At 54.3% G+C, this 18,936-nt stretch overlaps 6 protein-coding genes across 6 annotated transcripts; 2 read left to right on the plus strand and 4 right to left on the minus strand.

Moving 5' to 3' along the window:
- Positions 1-3,656: 3,656 nt before the first annotated feature.
- On the plus strand, positions 3,657-4,379 carry G647_00039 (uncharacterized protein; the record flags this gene model as incomplete). The annotated part of the gene is made up of 1 exon (XM_008723442.1): positions 3,657-4,379. One exon carries the CDS (start codon positions 3,657-3,659, stop codon positions 4,377-4,379), a length of 723 nt encoding a protein of 240 aa, XP_008721664.1.
- Positions 4,380-8,340: 3,961 nt separating this feature from the next.
- Positions 8,341-8,982, minus strand: G647_00040 (uncharacterized protein; the record flags this gene model as incomplete). Its single annotated transcript, XM_008723443.1, has 2 exons — positions 8,341-8,512; positions 8,606-8,982. 2 exons carry the CDS (start codon positions 8,980-8,982, stop codon positions 8,341-8,343), a joined length of 549 nt encoding a protein of 182 aa, XP_008721665.1.
- A 1,186-nt stretch (positions 8,983-10,168) lies between these two features.
- Positions 10,169-11,596, minus strand: G647_00041 (uncharacterized protein; the record flags this gene model as incomplete). The annotated part of the gene is made up of 1 exon (XM_008723444.1): positions 10,169-11,596. The coding sequence occupies one exon, from the start codon at positions 11,594-11,596 to the stop codon at positions 10,169-10,171; it is 1,428 nt and encodes a 475-aa protein (XP_008721666.1).
- Positions 11,597-12,111: 515 nt separating this feature from the next.
- On the plus strand, positions 12,112-12,991 carry G647_00042 (uncharacterized protein; the record flags this gene model as incomplete). The annotated part of the gene is made up of 2 exons (XM_008723445.1): positions 12,112-12,465; positions 12,518-12,991. 2 exons carry the CDS (start codon positions 12,112-12,114, stop codon positions 12,989-12,991), a joined length of 828 nt encoding a protein of 275 aa, XP_008721667.1.
- Positions 12,992-14,483: 1,492 nt separating this feature from the next.
- On the minus strand, positions 14,484-14,891 carry G647_00043 (uncharacterized protein; the record flags this gene model as incomplete). Its single annotated transcript, XM_008723446.1, has 1 exon — positions 14,484-14,891. One exon carries the CDS (start codon positions 14,889-14,891, stop codon positions 14,484-14,486), a length of 408 nt encoding a protein of 135 aa, XP_008721668.1.
- Positions 14,892-16,139: 1,248 nt separating this feature from the next.
- G647_00044 (uncharacterized protein) lies at positions 16,140-17,972 on the minus strand (the record flags this gene model as incomplete). The annotated part of the gene is made up of 2 exons (XM_008723447.1): positions 16,140-17,698; positions 17,750-17,972. The coding sequence occupies 2 exons, from the start codon at positions 17,970-17,972 to the stop codon at positions 16,140-16,142; spliced, it is 1,782 nt and encodes a 593-aa protein (XP_008721669.1).
- Between the last annotated feature and the right edge of the window lie 964 nt (positions 17,973-18,936).

Consider the following 18,936-nt stretch of genomic DNA (forward strand, 5'->3'; position numbering starts at 1 on the left):
CTGTGACCTTCTCGCACGGAGAGGCGACCTCGTCGTCGATGGCGCCCGTCTCTCTTGTAGTTTCGGGGTCCTCCTCAGAGACCGAGCACCGCTGGATAGGGAGGATTGCGGACGTCGCTGGGAAAGAGGTGTTGATCTTTGTTGCTGGCGTTGGGGCAAGGGGTCGGGGTCTCGTTCGGGGTCGTAGTACTCGTAAAGGTCGTCAAAGCGAGGTTGTTCGGGGAGAGACACCTCGAAGACTGCGTGGTGGACGAGGTCGGGATCGTGGGACAATGTGCAGGATGCGCCTAAAGCGCCAGGCCGGTGGTGTTGGAGCTGCCGCCAGAGGGAGAGGCGGAGGGAATGAGGCTAAGCAGGAATGGAGCCAGGTAGGGTGTGTAGGAGCAGCAGCAGAGGCATTGACGTGGTGAGGTGGTAGTTGTGCGCGTGGTGCTCCTGGCCGTGGTCGTGGTGGTGGCTGGTCAAATCTTGAAATCATGGAGGTTGGGCTTCAAGCGAAACGAAGCAAAGTCGCGCGTCACAATTGCGGCGCAGTCGCGTCTCGAACGAGCTGGGTGAATCGGACACGACGGTTAAAGACATAGACAGTGTCCTGCTGGGTTTGGACGATCAACGAGCTGTGTAGAAATGCGTGGTGGTGGAGGGCGTCGAATCATGCAATTGCTGGAGGCGGCCAAATCCAATGAACTGTTCAACACCTCACTCTCAATTTACACAAGCCACGAGCGAAACCGCGCAGCCTCAACGATGTCGAAGCTGCACCTGGTGACAATGAACTCAGCAGTCGGTCGAAGGCGCAAGTGATCCGGCGTAGAACGCAGCATGAAGTTCGACTCGATCCGAGGATGAGTTGCACCTCAGATGGGCCTGAGATTCCGCACCCAGCAGCTCGGGCGGACAATTCGAGTGATGCCCGCTACCGCCAGTCGGGGACTAGATTCGGATACGCGAGGCTTGAAGAATAGCTCGTCCAGTTCGGCTGCGACGTGCTGGCCATAGTCTCGAATTTTCTGGCTGAGAGTGCTCTCGTTGTGGGTTGCGCGACGCTGTTTGCGATATGGAGTGGCTGGGCGCAAGCGATGAGCTGGCAAGCCTGCGACATCGTCATCTCAGCGCCTCATTCCCTGTTCCTGGTCTAGTACCTTACACAAGACCCAGCGAGCCCGGGATCCAGCAGCCACAGCCACAGCCTCCGCCTCATTGCCGCAAGCGACTCTCCCAAGCTGTTCCTCTTCCCGAGCCTCAGGAAGCGAGCTTGCTTCAAGCATGTTTGGTTCAAGATGAGGAAATCAAGCGAGAGACTTCCTACAGCAAGTGATGTTTGTCGACCCCACCATCTGTCCAGGAACCAGGCACAGCGCTGATGAGAGCTGTCTTTGCTGTTGGCCACCGTCTCTTGGGAGCAGGCTGGTGCGTGGGATTGGTCGAGGGCCGGCGTGTCACCGCGAATCAGCAACACAAAGAGCCCATCATCGACAAGCCTTCAAGCAAGAGCCGACAGCATCAAGGTTGAACCCTTGTTGGAGGAGCGCACCCTTCCGTCGTGCCGTACGCTGCCGCGTGAGACGAGATCTCACGCTTGGAGTCTCTATCGAAGATTAGAGTTCTTGCTACCCGGATATACCTCGCCACCTCGAGGCTGATCTCGAGAATATCTATCATCTTTCCAGCTCGACAAGGATCCCAGTCCGCCGAGAAGCAGGTTAACGTCTGTGAGCTGCTATGCATGTGGTTTCTTGGCCCTGTAGCTCGTCGGACGCCGCAGTTCTGGCACACTAAACCCTTGGCCACGCCGGGCGGATGTCAAGTCTATGTATCCGTCAACGTGTCAGCCTCATCCGACTTCATTTCGCCACCCTTGACTTCAAGCTCCGGGGTGGTCTGCGAATGGGTGGTTGGCAGGACTCCTGACAGGCCGGTCGACAATACCGTTGCTTTTGGCAGAACATAGTCGCTATGGTCATGTGTCTCGTCGAACCCTTTCCTGGCGATGTTTGCTGCTTGAAAACTCAGTCCACACCGGCCCGGATGTGTTTAGATATGGTCAACGAGCAAAGGCCCTAGCTTGGCGAATACGCCCCCTCTCACAGTCGAGTCGGTGCTTGCTGCACAGTTCGATTGGAATGCGACGTAAGGGGGATCCGTCTCTGGTCCGAACAGCGCGAAAAGGTATGTGAGCCTCCTTAGCCTACTCCTGCTGCTGTCAAATCTGGAGCTAGACTGATCCGACCTTGTCTCCGTTCTCGCCTCTGCATCCGCGCTCTGTCGACCGACGCAGGCACTGACGTTTCAGGGTCGTTGATAATCCGTTTCGTTTAAGTGGCTGAGAGGCAAAGGTAATTCGGAGCAAGCATCTGTCGCACCTCTCTGCAAACCCGAGATCGCCACCTTGTCACTGCAGGTGCTACGCCTCACCCACCGTACGGCCTCAACTCTATGCACGGAGCATTGGACATGTGGTCCCACCACTGCCACTGGAGGTCACGTTTGGCTGCTCCAGGCTCCTCTTCTTGCTTCCAGATCGCCCTGGGTAGGCCGATGCCTGGTGCATGACCAATCCGCGTGCTCATCAAGGGTCTCGAAATGCTTCAACATGGTATCTCGCCAAAGAGTATCCTCCTCCCACACGACTTCGGACATTCAACCGCAGGGCTCGCCTGTTCGGAACGATTTGCCGGTCTCCATGAGATACATAATGCAATCCGCATGGTAACCTGACAGCCCAGGAGTCCGGGGTTGGCGTTTGCTCAGTCTGAGCCCCCTTCGGTCTAGTATAGAACACCACCCGGCCATAATAGATCTTTGCGAAACCTGACGTGAGGCGAATCTGTCCACGGTACGAATTCCACAAAACGACTCAGTCACCTGGATCTCGTTTCTTTGTTGCCATTTGATCTACATTTGACACTTGATTCTGGATAGGAAACACAACCACGGGTTTTATCTACAACTTTCTCTACGAAAAAGCCTGGATCTGCGAAAGAATGCTGGACACCTACCGCTATATACCTGACGAATTCCGCAACACGCACCGACCAGAAACCAATATGAATCCACATTTCACATTTGAGGAGTCCACAGCTGAGGGAGCTACGTACCGTCAAGATCTCTATGACTCCCCAACTCTAAGGCCTTGCGGTTCGCTTCTCTCGCATCGAGTTCCGTCAGCATCGCTCTATCCGGAAGAAATGTTGGCCCTGTGGACAAGCAGGTCTCCATCACAGTCGCCTTGTATGCGCAGCCATTCCAGAGAAGGCACCGAGCGAAGTTCTGTCGCCACTCTGGTTGATTTTGGTGAATGGGTCTCTGGACAATGTCACGATCGGCCTGCGAGCTTGCTTCCGCCAGCTCCTCAGCTGATTCAGCTACCGCCTTCGGATGCCGGCAGAGTCGAGTGTCGATTGTCGTCAACGCCTACGCCGCCCGACGGGCACGCAACCAACACAATCTCAGACAGGAGTGCAAACAGGGAACAGTTGCACGGCCTGTCTGCTCAGCTACAGGAAGTGTCTTTTTCAAATGCAAGCATATCGTGTCCTCCTACAAGACCCGTCACTCCCGTCCCGTCATTGACTACCTCGGACAATTCTCGATCATCGTTCGGTACCGAGGGCTCGCCATGTACTATCATCAGTTCCCCAGAGCAGCAATCCTTGATGACTTCTTCCGGCCGAAAAAGGGGAATCGCTCCTGGGAATCCAATTGATGGCATAATATACGGCACACGGATCCGCGACGTTATTTCACCATTGCGCAGCCCACCTACCCATCGAACCGGCCGGGTTGACCGGGTGAATTCGCCAACGTACCCTTCGAGAGACTTCCCATCTCGGCCAACGCCCTTCCCGAACATAAATGCCACAACGATACACCTACCTCAATGTTCCCAAAGCTCGCAAGAGGTCTCCTACATTGACTGGGACGATGACGACGACGACGGCACCGACAGACGTGGCAAATCCGCCTTTGAACGCATCAAGAAGAGCTTCACAGATCTCCGTGCCGCCGAACGTTATATCACAGAAGTGGGACACAGGACGCAGGCGACGGGTACACCACCGGAGAGTCCTACGTCTGGTTTCGGGCCCAGATTATCCGACACCGGCAGTGGCTTTGGTCGGTCACCGGTAGCTACCTCGGACCATGAGGGCACCAACTCTCCACCTCCTGTTAAGCTCTGGACCAAGGCCAGCACCAAGAACATCTCAACGTCAGCACGATGCTCGAATACGGTTCCCTCGAGGCCGCCTTCAACACGGAAGAGGAAGCGCACCAACACGATGAGCTCCCGGCGGTCTCGAGGTATGCAAAACAAGGCCAAGGATGGAATCGTTGGAAAACTCGTCTGGAGCCTTATCGGCGCGAGGAGAGAGCAGTGAAGACGCTGTATCGCCCTTTGACAATTTGTGGCGGTCCCCGAGCTGGTCCGGACGACCGTGTTAATCAAAAGTTTTCGGGGCTATCTTCAGTGCGGATTTGATTCGATTGGGCGGGGCGGCATTTCTGGTATTTCGTGCTTTCGGGGTCAAATTCATTTGTCGGATAGGCCTTTTGGATTGCGGCGCAGGGCTGGTCCCCGTCGAGGACTCACACAGCGATGGGTTTATGTTGGACCCACGCAGCGATCGTTTCATGTTATACGACTAGCTACGCATCATGAGAAGTACGAATAAAGTGTTAAAGAGGACGAAATCTACACATTTGCATGGCGGACCTGTCGCGCCGACTATAGATCGGCCGGAATACATGGCACGGTCGAACGTATGAACGGAAATGACACACAAGCCGAGGGGGAACCGACTCTGATGGAATCAATGGGGGATGACTTACGGTGAGAATCGGCTGGGGACATTGGGACCGCGACAAGGTCTTGCAAGATACACGACCGCGCACGGTGGCTCTCCATTATTTCTGGACAACTTGGAGTCCTTGGTAGGGAAACCGGCCAGAAAGGAATGGGAGCTGTCGAAGCCAGTACTTCACTTATGTGCACCAGCTGCCTGTAGGCAGTTGCAGTAGGCAGTAAGCGAGCTAGACTATAAAGTCTCCCTCACTCTCAGCATCCTTCCATAGAAAAACAAAACACTGATTTTCTCTCTCTCTCTCTGCTTCTTCAGGAGCATGTCTCGATATCAATGCACCAGATGGGGCCAAGCTGTGCAACTGTCAAGCAATCGGCGGGAAGAAAAAACATGAATTTGCTTTCCTGGTACTCGTAGAGGGCACCCACCTGGTGTCCCAAGACCATGCCTGCCTGGCTTTCCAGTATCTCCTGGGGCAATGCTTCGCGCCGTGAGAGGGGCCCAGAGGGAATTGCAGTTCCAAATGGCTGTTTTCGTGTGCCTCGCGATTTGCATCCATCCATCCATCCTCCCTGTCTTGGATAATACATCATCATTGAATCGTGCGTGGTCGTGACTTGAACACAGACCAATTTGAGCTACGCCGCCGCACGGACATTCCGTGGTCGTACTGTATAGAAGGCGTAGACGACACTGACCGCCGCGAGTTGCTTTGGCGCGCACAGTGGACCACGTTCGCACGGGCATTCCAAGTCCAAGACCGGCACACTCTCAAGGACCGTGGGGGCCTGTTGCCCTTCCTCCTCGTACAGTCCGTCCGGTCGTATCCGAGCATCTGCGATTACTGTGTAATGTTTACTCTGTCGCAAGGTCCACCGAATCAGGCAAACTCCAGTCTCTCGGAGTGTGGGTCTGCGCAGCGCTGGCCATCTCGACGAACGGACGGGACATAGGTTTCGAGCCTCGCCCTGTCCGTCGGCTCGCGGGTGTCGAAACACGTGGCTCATATCCTGTTTGAGAGGAGTCATTGGGGACAGATGTCTGTCTGCTGATAATCCCACCTGTTCGACGAGATCGCACAGTATCACATCGCGTACGTTGTACAGTTCATGCACAATACTCGCAGAGTTGTGGCTATGGACGGAGCAAGGATGTGGTCATTGCAGCCAATGAATGCGATGGGCGATATTATGCACCTTCGATCGTGTATCCTGGGTCTGTTGAGCCAAAAGGATATCGTGCACTGTGAAGTGGTGACTATTTCTTTGTGCGCACAACATCCAGGATCAAAAGGGGTCTGAGAGCCGGATTTCTGGACCCGTAGTACGGGGTAGCTCGGACGAATCTGAGGCTCTTCTGTATACAGGGTATGATCGTAGACACGGTGAACAGTGGTCGGCTCACCTGCAGTACAATACCTCTAGACCTGAGCTCGGCCTGTGCAGGTAGTCACGCGGCGCACTGCGCGTCTCGCCCTGGCTCAGTCTGCTCTGGTCAAAGCCCGAGCCCTTCCCCGTTCGGACCAGGTGCCGCGCCGTCTTTGCGTCGATGGGAGTCCGCTGGGCCAGGAGATATCTGCTGGATCAAGAGACACAATGCAGTGCGCAGCTGGGTAATCGAGTCATGTATCCATGTATCCAGGAGCAGAGAGCGGACAAAGCTAAGCGCGATCCTTGCACGGATTCCGCGCAGAGCAGAATGCTAGAGACAAGGCGAGTACCATACCGATCCCCGGTGTGACCACCAAACAGGTCGGGATCGATGTATCTCGAGAGTGGTTTCGGCTTTGCTCTGCAATATGTCACCCATAACGTTGCCATATAGGGATCATCACAGGGGAGACGGACATATCTCTACAACATAGTCAGTATGTAGTCAGTACGTAGTCAGTACAAGGAGAGCAAAGGTCCTCGGGGTTCTTCTTCAGCTGATAGAAACCCTTTGAACATTTTCAGGGTCGTCTGGCCCCGGTGCCCTGGTTGCTCTGTTGACCAGCGGCGATCTCTCCAGACGTTGTGGAAAGTCTCTCATACCAAACATGATCTCCGGGACAGCGGCACTCCCAGGCATGGGGGTGCATAATTTCCCGTACTGTGAATCGAGCATTATTGTGAAGCTTCCGTAATCTGTTCATCGTCGAGCGTTGTCGTCACCTCGCAGTAAGCAGGACTCGGCAAAAGTGCAGGAAGGATTTCAGTATTATTGTGTAGAGTCCCACTGCTCCTGAATCCTGCTGCTCATGTTAGCAGGACGCTACTTTAGTTGTTGCTTGCACATCCAAGGTCTAGCGAGATTGCAGTCGGCGGGGGGGAAAAGGAGAAGTCATTGATTGTGCATAAACACACGGCGGCTGAAGTAGTTCCTCCCCTTTCCCTCACATCGGGTTTTGGAACGGTGTCGCGTGCCCCGTGGGGAGGGTTGGTGCTGAACCCGAGAGCCGGGGGTTCTTGTGGAAGATACAGTGTGGAATATGCATACGACGGTGGTCCCAGGTTCGCGAGTCGGTTCTCCGCCGTGGTTGTCGTTTACAGACACCATCCAGATCCGTATCTCAGGAACGGGCCCTCACACACTATGTAGATTGCGATGTTACAGCGACATTTGCAAAGCGAGATGAGGTCGCAAGTCGAGCCGGACGGCCAATTTTCTGCCAGATTCAGGATCAGTCCTGGCCTCTTCCCCAGACCTTTACCGCATGAGGTATCAAGTACACAATAGTGGGCCTTTACAAACGGGTAGCTCGTTACTGGGTAGCAGGATCCTTGGGGCGACCAACGTCGAGAAAGATAGAGAAGAGTCAAGCTTTGGGTGACCCGTCAGTCTCCGTGCTTGTCCAAAGCCGCCACCATGAAAGCGGAATCGATCTGGGGGCGTGCAATTTCAGCCCCCCACAAAACCTACTGTAGGATGCCCTCGATGCCTCTTTGGGTCGCAAACCACACGACTTCAAGCTCTTCGTAAGCGCCTCCCTAGTGTCGTGGTAGCTCGTAGTAAGCTGACCGTTGAGCTGTGGTGGGTTTGGACAGCCAGCCACCGAAAATCGTGGAATCAGTTCGCCATCCCTGACGATCCACCTACGTGATCTCTGGGGGTTGGTGCTGGCCCCCGACGACTTAGTGCTTGGACTTCGCTGACTCTTCGTCGCGTCGAGCTGAAAAACTGTGGCGCTGGCCTTAGAGAACGCACCCTGCCGGACTAGACGCCGAAGCTTGACAGGCCAAATGGCCGTCCAACTGGCTCGCACATCTGCATGAAAGAGTTCTTGCCTGGCAACGGCAAACGGGACAAGAGAATATAACAAGGGCAAAAGCGAACATATGGCGGCTCCTAATTATATGCATTAATACCCCAGGATCAAAGCCCAGGTGTCAACGTTACTGCTGTTCAAACTCGCGAGAAGCTGCAGTGCCTCATCCCGTCCATCGCAGTGTAACTGAAGCGCAGGGCCTCAACGAAGATTGACGTGATTGTTTCCAGTGTCCTCGCTATGCGCTAACCCAGAAAGCCAAACTGATTCCATCATTCAAGTCCCCATGATTTACTGGCCGGGAGGGGTGACGGTTCCGCCGATGGCCTTGAACCAGGTCAAGCTGTCGAACTCGGTGTAGATGGCGCTGATTTGCCAGGTGTCGGGCTTGCCTTGGCTGTTGGACGCGGTCAGGTGAGTGATGCCGGCCACCAAGTTGCCATTGCCAAAGTTGGCGTCCCAGCTGTAACAATAAATTAGCCATGTGCTCCCGCCAATGATTCCCACCATGGCCCGCGCGTCAACGAGGCCATGGGTTGGTACAGGAAGGACTTACCGGAGAGTGACGTTCTGGCAGTTGAAGGCATCGATAGCCAGGATCTCGAGCGGGACCGAGGGTTGAGCGCCCTGGCCTTGCTTAAAGGCTTCCTTCGTGGGGAAGACAGGCGTAAAGGGATCGACTGGGAAGCCTTGCAGAGACTTGATCGAGTTGGAGAAATCAACAAGGTCGTCGGCCAGCAGTGCGTCAGCGTTCGCGTCGGTGTAGGCGACGATGAGCCCTTGGAAGCCTTCCGCAAGAGCTGTCGCAGCATCCTTGGTCAAGCACTTGGACGGGTCAGGCTTGCGTCCCCAGAGACCACCCGAGCCCCATGGGGCGGCATAGGTGGAGGAGATGAGGGTGGCAGCAGCGGCGGCGATGGCGAATGAGCGCATATTGATTGATTATTCGACGTTGTTTGGTAAAAGAATGGTATTGTTTGAGCTTGTAACGAATGTTAAGCGACTGTTCTTAGTGAATGTTGTACTGTTGATGCGAGTGGGAGAAGCCAGTGATCTGGGGTGGGAGAACCTGAGTTATATAGACTTGCAGACAATGGTAAGGCTCGCAGTGGTAAGCCTACCCGCCTAATCTTAATTGGTGACCTGAACCTACATCTGACCGTTCTTGCATCGCCCTGCCTGGACAGAAGCTGGCCAACCTCGTCAGCCTCAACAAGCGGGAAATGCACAGGGCTTGGACAGCTGTCGCTAGCAGGCGGCCCACTCCTTGCCACATGGTGCTGGAGACTGCAGAAACTCTCGTCGCCACCCGATTGGGCGAGCCCTAGCCCTCGGAAGGATGACCTGCTGACAGTACCAATTTTCCCACGGAGGTCCCATGAGCCAAGAGAGGAGATGTCTGTCGTTTCATGTGCCAAGTGAGGGGAGACTGCTGCTGCGGTTTAGCTCGTAACTCGTACCTGGTAGGGCATGAAAATAAAGCTTGGAAGCAGAGGGATTTAGGCTCGTGTGACAGCAGCTCGCCTCGGTCATCTCAGCCACTGATGTTCGAGGCTAGCGGAGGCGTCAGCCTGGATCAGGCTAAGGAGTGCTATTTTGGTGCCCACCCACCCCAATCGAGCATAACAGGCAAGCTCTCAGAAGCTTGTTCCTGTCTCTGCTCGCCAGCCACTGACTGGACTGCGGGATCGGCGTCCGCGTCAAAGAGTAAGGATGGTCTGGATCAAACGACCATGGTTTGGGCCTTGGCCGTCGACAGTGACAGTTAAGATTTGCTGACCACGATCGACCAGCAAGTCTCGTTGGTATACGGCTTTATCGCGGTCCGGGCCAACTCTGCAGACCTGCCCTCATCAATCGATTTCTTCTGGCCGGAGTCAACGATCAGCCACGGCCGGACTGCCGAATAACACGAGGAAATCATCTCGAGTCAAAGCCAGTTACGGAAAGAATCGCAGGTGGTTGGTGGTCCCGTCCCAGAATGCTGCATTACATCTTGCCAAGCTGCTGACGAAGTGGGATCTTTCCAAGAGTTGACGTGCTCTCTGCCTCTCTATTTGCTCGTCGGACGTGAATTTTCGGGGAACTCGTGCCTGGTGGCAGGAATCACGAACGCCCTTCAAACCACGCTGCCCCTGGCAGGTGTGCTCTCGTCCGAAATGGTGACCAAGGCCGGACGATCAGCATAGGCTTCCGTGACTACTCGTGTCATGCCATAAGGCAGTGCTGCGCCTCCTCTCAAGGAATGCTTTCCCTTGATGAGCTGCATCAGCATGAAATTGAGAGCACATTTGATGCCTTGTTGCTCGCCCCTTTTCACGATATAGCCATTAATGTAATCAATTTCAGGCTGCTTATCACGGCGAATGTCTTCCCGCATGCTGCTCGAGTTCTGGGCGGTACGTTTCGTCACACCCACGAAGAGCTGCTCAAGCCGCTTGGCAGAAAACCGGTGTCGGACATTTGGGATTCCTTCCAGCTCAGGTAGGCCTCGGATGACAAGAGAAATCTCAGCGAGCAGCAATCTCTGAATGGGGCGAAGCTCATCATTGTCCAACATAGCACCATTCGGGACGTCGAGCAGGGCGGTCAGAGGATTCAGGATGCAATTTGAGGCCAATTTCTCAAGCTGCAGCTGCAAGAGATCCAGGTAAGGGAATACGGCGCATGCCAACACTGGCGACCTCGTAAGAGTACGAAGGAGGTACCGCGACGAAAGATTGGAAAACAGTTCCCTGTCGGTCGGGTGATACTTCTTCCTCTCTTCTTCCGAAAGCTCCCACAGATGCCGCACGGGGCCCTTTGGGGGGAGCGGATATCGGTCACGGTCTCGACAGATCCCCAGCGCCACTGTGCCATAGCCAGCATGGACGACTGTACAGGGCTGTGACATGTATGCCCCATGAGACACGATTCCCAGCATATATGTCGGCCGTGTTTCCGGATCTGTGAATACTGCTTGGTTGAGCTCATCAATTTGCCCTAGTCCATTTTGCATGAAACAGATGGTGGTCTTTGCGTTGACGCGGTGCTTAACGGACCGAAGAGCAGACACGGTCGTCGGACCTTTGACCGCAACAACCAGCGTGTAGATAAAGAGCTCGCCTGATGGCAACTCTTCTCCTGGTTCAATAGGATTCGTGCGGGGTTTGTGGTATGGTGCGTCCGGTATGAACCGCCAGCGCGCGGAGCCGTCCTCGTGGATTCCCTCGAACAGGTCGACATCATAGCCAGTTTGCTGGTCGTTGATTTCATTTTGTTTGTTAATCAGACTGATAACCCGTCCACCTCTTTTGAATGCTTCGTACTGCTCGGATCGATGGATCATCAAGGTGATTGGGGGCGGATTAGGTAGACATCTCAGAGAATGAGCTGCCAGCGTACCAATGCTTCCTAAGCCGAGGATATGTACACGTCGAGTGAGGAGCTGTTCTTCGTTGGTATCTGGCACGTCAGAGTCCGCGAGCGGCTTCGACTCGAAGGTGGGTTGTTCGGGTGAAGGTTCGCGCGAAGGAGACTCTTCCCACCAGGACTTGGATGCCGCCATGGTCTTGAACGACCGCAACCGAGGTTTAGAACAGAGGAACGGCTGGGTCCACAGACTCGAGCCGACCGCTGGAGACCATCTGCGCGCAGCCCGCGAGACTGGGCACAGCAGTAGTCGTCGCGACAGTTTGAAGGTGTCACTCTGGACCGCTGGAGTCTTGACAATGGGCAACTCAGGACTTTGGCATAGGCACCTCCTGATGGAAGAGCGTCGAGTTAGCCACCAGATTCTTGCGTCTTGCTGACACCGGCACGGTTGCTGATTGCTGGTATAATATCAAATTTGACATACAATAATTAGAAAGTGATGATCATAGTGACACGGGATAAAGCGCATCGTCTCCGCAGACATTGAGTGGAAATTGATGCGGGGAGATTTTTCAGATTGTCTTCACTTTAAACATTCATTCCACACTCCATCTAACGCAACCAAGAGACCACGCAACGAGTCACGATGGGATTGTGTGCTTCTCGATAAGCACCAGCGGGAAGATCTCGCCTCGATCGCCAATGACCATGGACACGAAAGCGACGATCGAGCTTGTTGACGAGCTGCAGGAGAATATTGAGGATCTCGAGGACAATCTCGGGTCACTTCTCAACGATTCCCTTGCAGCTACCAGCAGAAAACTACCGTTGCTTGACCGCGCCAAACTCAATGTCCTGCTCGTATATTCCATCGAGTCTTTGCTCTTCTCTTATCTTAGGCTCCATGGCGTCCCAGTCAAGGAACATCCAGTCTTCAAGGAGTTGACGAGAGTCAAGCAGTACTTCGAGAAGATCAAAACTGCCGAAGCAGGCCCGGAAAGTGCTCGACCAGCCGTCACGTTAAACAAGGAGGCTGCAGCAAGAGTTATCAGGCACGGATTGGTAGGATCCTGTCGCGCCCATGGCACTTGGACATTCAGCTGACTGTCCCTAGGCCGGGAACGAAAAGTACGACCTAGAACGCGCCGAACGCGAAGCACGCGAGAAGGTCCTTGCAAATAGAAAACTGAGAGAACTCGAGTCGAAGATGAAGGAACAGGCAGCTCAAAGCAATGAACAAGGCATGAGTGCGACCGACGCCCTGACACAAGCTGCTCAATTGGCCGCGGCTCCGCTGGATGAGCCTCCAAACAGTGCACCAAATCTGGACAGCGATGCTGACACCGATTCCGATGAGGAGGGTGAGGTAGTAGAAGAGCAGCCTGCGCAGTCCCAATCCCAGCAAGGTCAAAAGCGAAAGAAGAAACCCAGCGCAGCTACGCGCCGAGCAAAACGGAGGAGAGAGGCCGCTTTCCCCGGCGCGAGCAACGAGGAGCAGATGAATAAGGCTCTTGGTCGACAAGCCGCCCGCAAAGCTAAGAAGGAGGCGAAGAAGGCCGCCAAGAGGGCTGAACCAGCAGCTGGCTAGTCTTCACTCAGCAGTAAGCCAGCACGTTCAGCGAGCAGCATTTGGTTGGGACAGCCCATAGCCAGGTCAGCATATGAGGTGCATCTCGCATCATTATGCTTGCTTGCGACCTCCGCGTCAACACGAACGCAACCATGGTCAGGGGCTGCTTGTGTTTCTCGCGTATGGACCGCCTCGCTTTTCCTGGAGCCCGACAACGTAGCTCTCATGAGCATGAACCTGAAAGCCTCAGTAGAGGATCTTCCGATCGAGAGAGGTGCTCCTCCTCACACTGAAGGCTAGGCTTCCAACCGCGAGGATATCACCAACCCACAGCCACGTTCGGTCACGCTGCTTTGCGCCCATAAATGGGTTTCGAAGGCACAAAGGTATGCTTCTTAAGACCTCAGTAGAACAGTTTGTTGACTTCTCCAGCTCTGAGTGAGTCCGGTCATTTTATGGTGGACTGTGACGATCGATATGCGAACGGGTGCTTGTTCTTCAAACCGCATCACGTCTTCCTGCGCACAGATAGCAGATCCTTGAGAATGCGGGCCCAGTACACGAGTCGTGTATCCCGTACCATCCAACTCTTTCGATAAGCCCTCGAATTGACTCAAACACGCTAGATGGGTTCTTTCGTCGCGGATATCCTTTTATCTGCGGCGTTCGCTGAGACATAGGTCGTCTGTCAGCCCCTAGATACAGTGTGTACCCATGGGGTTCATCGTGTCCGAAGCACTCAGCGGAAAGATTGATTCTCCGACCGCAACGTCGTCGCCGATGATACAGTCGCGTACAGAAAGCTCTCACAATGAATTCCACACACAACAGGTTTCATCTTGTCTATGGGTTGTATACTCCTCCACGGTCGCTGAAGCCTATGCTTGGTAGTGCAGCGAGATCGAGGTCTCATGCTCTGGCTGAAGACAGACAACCGAACTGCTGGCATAGTATTCCGCGCATTTCATATCGGGTTGAACCTTCAACCGTCACCGACACCACATTTACCCAAAGGGTCCTGCATATATGTTGTGGACCCGTGTTCCCAAGCGGGTGGTAAAGATAGGTTAAATAGAAGACGACATCTCGTGGTCGAAAGACAAGGCCATAGATGATCCTGATGAGGCACAAATATGCAACCACTACGACTGAGCCGTCAGCCTTCTTGAGACCATTTTACAGTACCATGTAGGGCTCACCTCTCATCTTGCTATTCGCATGCCTCGTCGTTGTTCGATCCGCTGTCTCGACACTAACGTGGCAAGTCAAACACCCCAGCGTGAACCTCAAGTACTGCAGAAACGCCCTTTTGCGCCCACAGTGACCTCTCGAGCGCCATTCATTTGCATAAGATCAAAATGGGAGTATAGTCCTCGTCCGTTCAAGGTGCATATTCCATCTCTCTTCCTGTTCCTCGTATCTTCTCTCTCCCTTTTCTTTTCCTTTCCATCTCCGTTGGTACCGTTGACGTGTCTTAGTCGTTGATTCAATTTCTGTACACACAGAGCTGCTAGCCCTTCACGTCGGTGATCCCCTCTATGATGACCCAAAATTTCTTCACCTTCCCCTGCTCGACGATCAACACATCCGCACCCCTGGTCCTGACATCGACGAGTCCGTCGTCTCCCACGGGCCCGAATCCCCAGGCCAGATACAACATGTCGTGATTCTTCGTCACGATCCCCTGGGGCACGAATGCCCACCCCGGACGATCATCGAGCAGTTTCTGGGCTTCCGCGTTCACGGCGTCGTGGCCCGTGTGGATCGCGTCGGGCCCATAGAAAGTGACCTCTGCGTGGTACGTTTCTTTGACGGCCACGAGGCGTGATTGAACGTCGCGGTTTGAGAAGACGTCCAGGAGATTGCCGTATGCGAGCTTCTTTGCCGTCTCGTCAGGGATGATATATGCGTGTGCCATTGTTGAGTGTCCGTCTGCGCTATATGTGTTCTGGAGAGTGCAAATGCGGATGTGTAGAGGGAGGACCTTCTGACTGGCGATGGAACCGTCAAATCCGACTCTCTCTCTCTTTTTCTCTGTGCTTTTTTTCAGAGTATCTCTGTCTTCCCTGGGAAAAAATTCCAGCGACCCCAGCAGCAGCGCAGTCTCAATTGCTTGCCACGCGGGGATCGTACCCTGGAGTAGATATTGATGCAGTCGACAGATGCTGAACACTACAGTACTATACATACGCTTTGCGTTCTAGGTATGGCATTCAGATGGTACACAAAACCAGGACAGGAGCAAGGTCGCACTTTTATACACCCTTCAACACGACCCAGGCCAGGCACAGGCACAGGCCCATTGTGACGTTGAAGAGGGTTGTTACATCGCATTCAGGCAATCAGTCAGTCGCTCTGAGGCACATACGAGTACGGGACGGCCGCGGGACATCGACCAGCCCGCGCGAGAATTTTACAGAAATGGAATAAATACCGTCGACTCTGGGAGGGGACGGGATCGACTCTTGAGCCCGAGCTCCTGTCCCATGCTGTTATGTAATTAACGCACCGCCGCATCGGGCAATAACTTCTCTTCCATTTGGACAGTCTTTACAGAGTACCTCGAGGACAGGCCAGCATCCTCGCTTTAATTCGACATTCTTGCTTCAACAGACCCGCATCTTCGCCAGTTCGACAATTCCGGACTGGCCTTCATTCAACCGTCGGGCGACCTGTCCCTCTACCAACGCTGCAGAGATGCAAGGGTCGTAAGCCAAATGGAGCCCTTGGATAAGCCTGCTGGTGGACGGCGTGCGACGATATCCCCGGCAACGGCGAAGCCTCGATTGACCGTCCTGCCGTGTTTACAGTAGCTGTTGAGGCCCCAAGCTCGAATGCACAGGGTACCGCATAATGGTATCCGAATGCAAGGAAGACAGCTGTCAAGATAATTGACCTGGCAGAGATGGTGTAGCCAAACATGATACAATTTGCCAGACTGTCAACGCCGATTCGACATGGCTACGTACTGCTATTATTGTCCATGCTCCTAAAACGCCGAGAAATACTCGCCTCCATCACCGATGCCCATGCCGCCTCTTCCCTTCCCGATGCTTACCATCCAAGATACCGAAGATAGGGAAGAAGCCACTTTTACGAGCGGCCGCTTCATCGCCAACACGACTAGAACCAAACATGCGGGCCTGAAGCGTTTCAAGTACCGAGCTCAGAATCGACTGACATCTCTACCAAAGATCTTGACAGTCAACCATTGCCACGCAACATTCAGCCGATTCCGCCAACTGAGCGTCATGGTGAGATATGCTCCTCTCCAGACCAGGTATGCAGACAGGCCTTTGAGGCCCTTTGGGGACACACCATCCTTCCCATTTGCGTTCGCGCCCTGAAAAATCGCACTAGATCCGCCGAGGTAGGTCAAGACGCCCATGTCTTTGAAGCTAAAGCCGGGGGCGCGAGCAAAGCTGTCTGCTCTGGGATGTTTATTCAGAGTCCGACCAAGCCAGATTGCCTGTTGATTGGCAACCTGTGCAGTTGCCGGCAGAGCACCCGACATCAGTTTCGAGCTGTCGCCCAATGCAAGTACGTCCTTCATATAGGCCTTCGGCTTGTCGTGTTCCTCCATACCCGCAGCGCACTCAGTGGTCAGATTGACTCGGAAGTGGTCGTCCACAAGTAGAACCCCGGTCTTAGCATCCCGCTGGATGATCCACTGCCGTTGCATTGGGTCTGCGACTTCTCCCTGGATATTCTGCGCGGAGCCTGTCGGGTATCTTCGGACATGATCGAGGGCCTTTGTCACGAAAGGATTATTCATGTTCCCTGTTGACCAGACGCACATCCCAATGCCGACATCGCCTTCCTGTTTCGTACGGATGGTGTAGACTCGCCCTTTGACTTGGCTGGCTTGGTCGTTGCGAGCGTTTTCGTCGTTGGGCAAACCCTTTCTGAGTTCTTCGACCTGGTGGGAGGTTTTGATCTCGATATTCTGCCGTCGGTATTGTTTGACCGCGTAATCGGCAAGAGAGGCGTCAAACATGGGGAGCACCTTGGGCGCCACGTCGTAGAGGCTGATCCGGACGTACTTCATCAGGTGTGGATGGAGTTTAGAGATGTCTTCGCGAATCAGATCTGAAAGGCAAGCTGCAAACTCCATGCCCGTGGGACCGCCGCCCACGATTGCGAAGTGGAGGAGATGCTTCTTTGTCTCTTCCGGCATGATTGGGAGCAGGGCGAGCTCGAACAGCTCGAGGATCCGTCGACGGATGGCAACCGCATCACGAACATCTTTCAAGAACCATGCGTTCTCTCTTACTCCCTTGGTGCCGAAAGTCTGACTGTAGGTTCCCACAGCGATCACTAGCTTGTCATAATGGATGGGAAACGTGGGCACTTGATTTGACCCCGTACCGCCCATCTGCACCTTCTTTTCCCACGGCCCATGAGGAAAGTTGCTCTTGATGTCCAAACCGCTATTTGTCTGCTGTTCATTCTGCTTTCTCGGTCCCGTCAAGGCATGCCCGACGTCCGGATCCAGCACCGAGGGTTCGATGGTGACTGTCTTATCCGCGAAGTTGATATCATCGGCCCATCCTTGTATGAATTCCACGCCACTCTTCGGCTTTCTTATCGACTCGAGGACGTGACGGAATTCGAGGGTGCCAACCGTGGTGTCGTTGAGGAGAGGGGTGAAGACGAAGTAGGTGCGAGGGGAGACGACGACGACGCGGTACTGCCTCTTGTCCAACTCCCGGGCGAGGACATATCCTGGCAAGAGTCAGCGTCAGAATGCCTGTGAGGATTCGGAAGGCCGTGTACCTGCCCAACCACTGCCTAAGATGACGACCTTTTCACGCCGGTCATTGGGGTCCCGATTTGCGTCCTGGGCAATGTCGGTAGACGTGGCAAGCCAGCGCTTCTGCACATCATACCGGTGACGCAGAGGGCCAGGCGTCCGAGCCCTCGTCGCCTGGTGAATTGTACTTTCGAGTTGCCTCTGCCATCTCGGCAACAACGAGGCACGAAGTGTGAGAGGTTTCATGTCGACGGCGTAGACGACTTCTCAGAGTGCAGACCTACCGGGCAGACATTAAGCAATACATTGTGACCAGGTCCCAGAAGAAAACACACTAGAATTGGGACCGTTGGGAGCGCCATTGATTGATATCAATGCCTGCAACGGGCGGATCTTACTTACGTTGAGGCCCCAGCAAGCGAGGCAAGCTTCGCCGACACGGGGTACGCGATGCTGCTTGCCTGACCAACAGTAGATACCTGCGTCATATTGACATCAAGCTGATATATGATCCAGCCGTCGAAGCCGGCAAAGGCTCCGAGAAACAGCAAATGGTCGAAGACTGCGGAGTGGACGCATTCGTACGAGTCATGGCGCAGTCTCCAAACTCGAAATCAAATGATGATGAAACTCGGATCTGCCCGGTGCAAGTTTCCAGGTTTCCGGAGGCCGAAGGGAGGAGATGGACGGGCTTTGGACGCCTAGGTACCATGGGCGGCCCCCAGGTCCCCCGGGCCCCTGCTACAGTACCCTTTCCACTGTATGCTGTAGCCAGGTACTCCGTACATAGTACGAGATACGGCCCAACGCTCGTTCGCCGAAGGGGAGTCGTGGCACCACGCCCGGCGAATTTGGTTGGTCTCTAGTCTCACCAACCCCAAAACATCAAGGAGTCACGATAGTCAGCTCAACCAGCGATAGCAAGATACGGACTGCAATTTTACCCCTTTCCCATGGCTCAACAAGGAGGCGAACAGCCGCCAAAAGATCGACGCTTGGACACAGACCAGTGCCGTGAAGCTCGTATCATCATTCCTGCTAGCTCAGATGTTGGGCTGTGTCTGGCTTGCATAAAAGTAGGCGAGGGACAATCCCTATCTGGACGTATATACAAACGCCTCATCGTATCTTGTGTACCATGGACTCCATATTCAACATGCCGCTCATGCCCTGTTGATTGCGTGCTGTATCATCAGCAGGAAAAAGTGGC

Source organism: Cladophialophora carrionii (assembly GCF_000365165.1).
Source record: "Cladophialophora carrionii CBS 160.54 unplaced genomic scaffold supercont1.1, whole genome shotgun sequence".
Classification (NCBI taxonomy): domain Eukaryota; kingdom Fungi; phylum Ascomycota; class Eurotiomycetes; order Chaetothyriales; family Herpotrichiellaceae; genus Cladophialophora; species Cladophialophora carrionii.